Below are 4,627 nucleotides of genomic sequence, written 5' to 3' on the forward strand. Positions count from 1 at the left end.
TTTTTATTTTTTTGCGGTACGCGGGCCTCTCACTGCCGTGGCCTCTCCCGTCGCGGAGCACAGGCTCCGGACGCGCAGGCTCGGCGGCCACGGCTCACGGGCCCAGCCGCTCCGCGGCACGTGGGATCCTCCCGGACTGGGGCGTGAACCCGCGTCCCCTGCATCGGCGGGCGGACTCTCAACCACTGCGCCACCAGGGAAGCCCTAATTTTTATTTAAGTAGAGTTGATTTTCATAGCCACTGTTTTAAAGTCCACATCTGAGCAGATCCTTCGGGAAGCTCTGCTGATCTTAACAACCACATCACAGAAACCCAGGCTCCCAAGTGGCTCAGAGTGAAAGGGGACAGGCAGTCGGCTGCTCGGGAGCAGATCCTTGCAGATCCTCACACCTCTATGAGGTGGAAACGTGCCCTGGCCACTTCCTATTAGATGTAAGGGAGAACAAATGTAAAATGGGACTTGGTGAACTTATCTACAAAACAGAAATAGAGTTACAGATGTAGAAAACAACCTTATAGGTTCCAGAGGGGGAGGGATAAATTGAGAGATGGGGATGGACATATACACACTACTATACATAAAATCTCTTTAAGCATCATAAGACCTTGGAAGAAGCATACTACAAAACTCAATATAAAGTGGTTAATAGTTGGAAAAGAAAGGGATTTAGTGAAATGTGAGGGCAGCTGTGTACCCTTGTCCGTGGCTGAACTAAAGCTGGATGCTGCAGGGATCACCACGGTGCTGACCATGTCCACCATCATCACGGGTGTGAACGCCTCCATGCCCCGCGTGTCCTACGTCAAGGCCGTGGACATCTACCTCTGGGTCAGCTTCGTGTTCGTGTTCCTCTCGGTGCTGGAGTATGCGGCCGTCAACTACCTGACCACCGTGCAGGAGCGGAAAGAGCGGAAGCCCCAGGAGAAGGTGAGAGAAGTTTCATTCATTTCCTTGTTGGAGCCCATGCTGCTGGTTGGATGGGAATAGCGGGAGGGAGCTTTCATGGAGAAAAGGGAGATGTTTGTGCAAAAGGAGGAGGATCCGTTTTAGAATGTTCTAGCTTCCATCACAAAGGATCCCAGAAAGTAGAAAGCCTTTGGTCAAAGACTAGGAAGACTTGGGTTCTTGGGCCCAACTCTGCCATTTATGTTGGGCCTCAGTTTCCTCATCTGTTAAAAAAAAGTATAACAGAACCCTCACCCCACCTTCCTCCCAGGGTTATTGTAAGGGTCACAATACCCTTACAAAAATGTCTATGAGAGTTGTTTTGAAACTGTGCGGTTCTAGATGCACATAAATTATCACTATCATTACTGAACCTGTCTAGGGAGAATGTCTCTACGTCCTGTGAACAGACAAGAGGAAAGTTCTAGAATAAAAAACTCCTGTATTTATCAGTGTTCTGGCCCAGAGAAAATTCAGCCACACACAACCTTAGCCTTTAGACTCATTGGAAATACTATGCTATCTATACGATACTGCACTATAGTAAAGTCTACTATGGGATGGAATGCAAATGGGGAATTCAGGGCAATGCACCTGGGCAGAGAGGGAAAATCTATTCATATGCGGACTCTTATTAATCACATTAAGAAATAAAATGCCAACTTGTTACCAAATCCTTGCTAGTCATTGTACTGATCAAAATGGGTGTTTATCTAAAAGTTGTTGAGATCAGGGGACTTGAAAATTCCACATTTATGTGTGTCTAGCTGGCTGGGAGCTCCTTAGCAAAGGGAGCGTTAAATTTTGGGAGAGAGGACCTGTTGCCTTTTTAAAAATAGTCCTTTTTTTTTTTTTTTTTTTTGCGGTACGCGGGCCTCTCACCGTTGCGGGCTCTCCCGTTGCGGAGCACAGGCTCCGGACGCACAGGCTCAGCGGCCATGGCTCACGGGCCCAGCCGCTCCGCGGCACGTGGGATCCTCCCGGACCGGGGCTCGAGCCCGCGTCCCCCGCATCGGCAGGCGGACTCTCAACCACTGCGCCACCAGGGAAGCCTCACCTAATCATCTTTTGCTTCATGCACACAGTGGTGGAGGTCCACAGCTGGAACCAGAAGATGTGTGTTTAAAGTCCTGAATCTGACTCTAACTGTCTGATCCCAGGAGAACTGTATAGCCTCTCTTGGTCTTAGTTTTTGCTTCCGCAATTGAGGGCATTTGGACTAAATCAGTGGTTCGGGACCCTGGCTGCATAGTAGAATCACCTGGGAGCCTTAAATTAATTAGAGTGGAGCCTGGGCATGGCCAGTTTAAAGAGCTCCCAAGGTGACTCCAATACACAGCCAGGATAGAGACTCGTTGGACAAAGTGATCTCTGGAGATGCTTCTAGTTCTGCCTTTTCTGTGGTTCTGAGAAGCCATGGGCTTTACTCTTGGCCCAGGCAGCCTCCTCTGGGCCCCTCACAGGCCGAAACATGCCTGACATCTCCCCTTGTGTTTGCTACCCACAGCTCCCATGCATGTGTGGAATGCTCCACTCAAGAACCATGATGCTGGGTGGAAGCTACAGTGAGTCTGAGGCCCACAGCCTGGCCGGGTGCCCGAGAAGCCATATTCTGACAGAAGAAGAGAGGCAAGACAAAATCGTGGTCCACCTGGCCCTGAGCAGTGACTCCAACTCCTCCAGGAAGAAGGGGCTTCTGAAGGGCCAGGTGGGTCTTCGCATCTTCCAGAACACCCACGCCATCGACAAATACTCCCGGTTGATATTCCCAGCTTCCTACATATTTTTCAACTTAATTTATTGGTCAGTGTTTGCCTAGGGGCTCTGAGGCTATGTCTGGGGAAGGCCTCGTGGGCTTGCTCATGGTTCATGCTGTGTTGTGTCCCACTTCTTGCTGCTCTGGGACTGTCTTCTTCTGTTCTTGTGTGTGAACAGGTTCATGAGAGCCTCCTTCCAATAAAAAAAAAAGACTCAAATGTCTCCCAGATGACTGTTCTGAGACCCTTATGAAGCCTAGGATTCAGTTGTAAAGGGAAGGGGAAAATGAAGGGCAAGCTTAGGGGCATTCTGGATAGGAGACAGGAAATGAAGATTCAAAATAGGAATAAAAAAATCTGTAAACCCTACACTGGATTAAGTGCCTATCTAGGAAAGAAAAAAAAAACTCAGATCCCGGACAGGAAATGATTTGACCTGGGTGAGTCTGGCAGCTCGCATGATTTTGCAATATTAAGGGACGTCATTCATTCATACATCCATTCAGCCATTCATTAAATATTGACTACCTGCCCTGTGCCAGCACTTATTTTTCTCAGCAATGTGTGACAACATGCATTGAGTATTTCCAACCAGGGAAACGTCACCCACACCCATCAAAGTGTAGAGTTTTTATTGGGGGCTGGCCATCTGGATACAGCGGACTGCCCGTATGGCTGACCTTAGTCTCCAGTTCCTTCAGAGGCTGAGCTGATAAATCTCAGCCTGAGACCCCATCATAAATCACATTGTTGGCTTAGACCGTCTGGTATGGCCGTAGGCCCCCAGGTGAACAAAGACCCTCCAATCGGGCAGGATATTCCAGGGGTTTAGAAGTTACCTCCCAGGAGCTAGAGGCCAAGGCCCAAACCTTTCTTTTGTCAAGGTTAATCCTTTACTGCACAGCAATCATTGTCAATTCCTCATTGTTAATGTGAATTACTCTGCTTCTAGTATAGATTCATGCCGCAAACATTAAAAAAATCCCTGCACTAGATATAGTAGGGTCCACATTAAGAGTAAGAGATCGTCTTATTCTTGTATAGCTCTCCGAAAAGGACTGGTCAAGGATATGGTATACCATTACGTGGAAGTTAAAAAGTATTAAGCGCAACAAAAATGGTTCAACGTGTAATGGGAATTCTAAGGAAGGAAAGTGTGATTTCCAGTGGAAGACTGGATCTCATGGAGGAAACAGCTTCTGAGCTGCTCCTTGAAGGTTGGGGATTTGGAGAAGAAATGTTCATGTTAGGTGCACATGTAGAAAGTACATGCTAGATATGTGCGGTCCGATATGGTAGCCACTGGCTATATATTCATTTAAATTTAAGTTAATTAAAGTTAAATAACATTAAAAACTCAGTTCTTGCCACGTTGTGCTATAGCCACATTTCAAGTGCTCTACTCGATAGCCACGTGTGGCCAGTGACTACTGTATTCGATGGTGCAGATCTAGAGAACATTTCCACAATCACAGAAAGTCCTGTTCGACAGTGCTGCTGCAGATGGAAGGATCGGCCTGAGCAAAGGCATGAGAGAGGCAGGAAAGTTTGGGATTGCAGAGTATAGTTTGCGGGGCAAGTCATCTGTTTTGGCTGGATCCTAGGTTGTAGGAAGAGGTGAGAGACCAGCTTTTTCTGCAACACTAGGGGTCACAGCAGGTCCCCCTCCCCTTCCAGTGCTGATCAGGACAGCTTCCCCTCCACGGAGTTGCCTGGCCCAAGACCAGCGGCTCTCCCAGCTTCATGGACAAATGAAGAATGAAGGTACATAAACAAGGAAATTGCATGGTACAGGGCACCTGGATATGTTTAGAAACTTTTAGTCTCTAGAGACTCTCCTAGGCCACAATGCTACTCAAAGAATGATAATTATTGATACACTGTCATTAAATATATCCTATTGCTTTGGTTGTCTTATTTAAT

The 4,627-nt window shown here is 47.5% G+C and overlaps 1 protein-coding gene across 1 annotated transcript in view; it reads left to right on the plus strand.

Moving 5' to 3' along the window:
- GABRR2 (gamma-aminobutyric acid type A receptor subunit rho2) overlaps positions 1-2,835 on the plus strand; it is a 50,632-nt gene extending 47,797 nt beyond the window's left edge. The window contains exons 8-9 of the mRNA XM_007103128.4: positions 733-929; positions 2,455-2,835. Coding sequence (XP_007103190.3) covers positions 733-929; positions 2,455-2,766 — 509 coding nt within the window. The 3' untranslated portion in view covers positions 2,767-2,835. The remainder of the gene's footprint in view (positions 1-732; positions 930-2,454) is intronic.
- The last annotated feature ends 1,792 nt before the right edge of the window (positions 2,836-4,627 follow it).

Source organism: Physeter macrocephalus, chromosome 10 (genome assembly GCF_002837175.3).
Source record: "Physeter macrocephalus isolate SW-GA chromosome 10, ASM283717v5, whole genome shotgun sequence".
NCBI lineage: Eukaryota > Metazoa > Chordata > Mammalia > Artiodactyla > Physeteridae > Physeter > Physeter macrocephalus.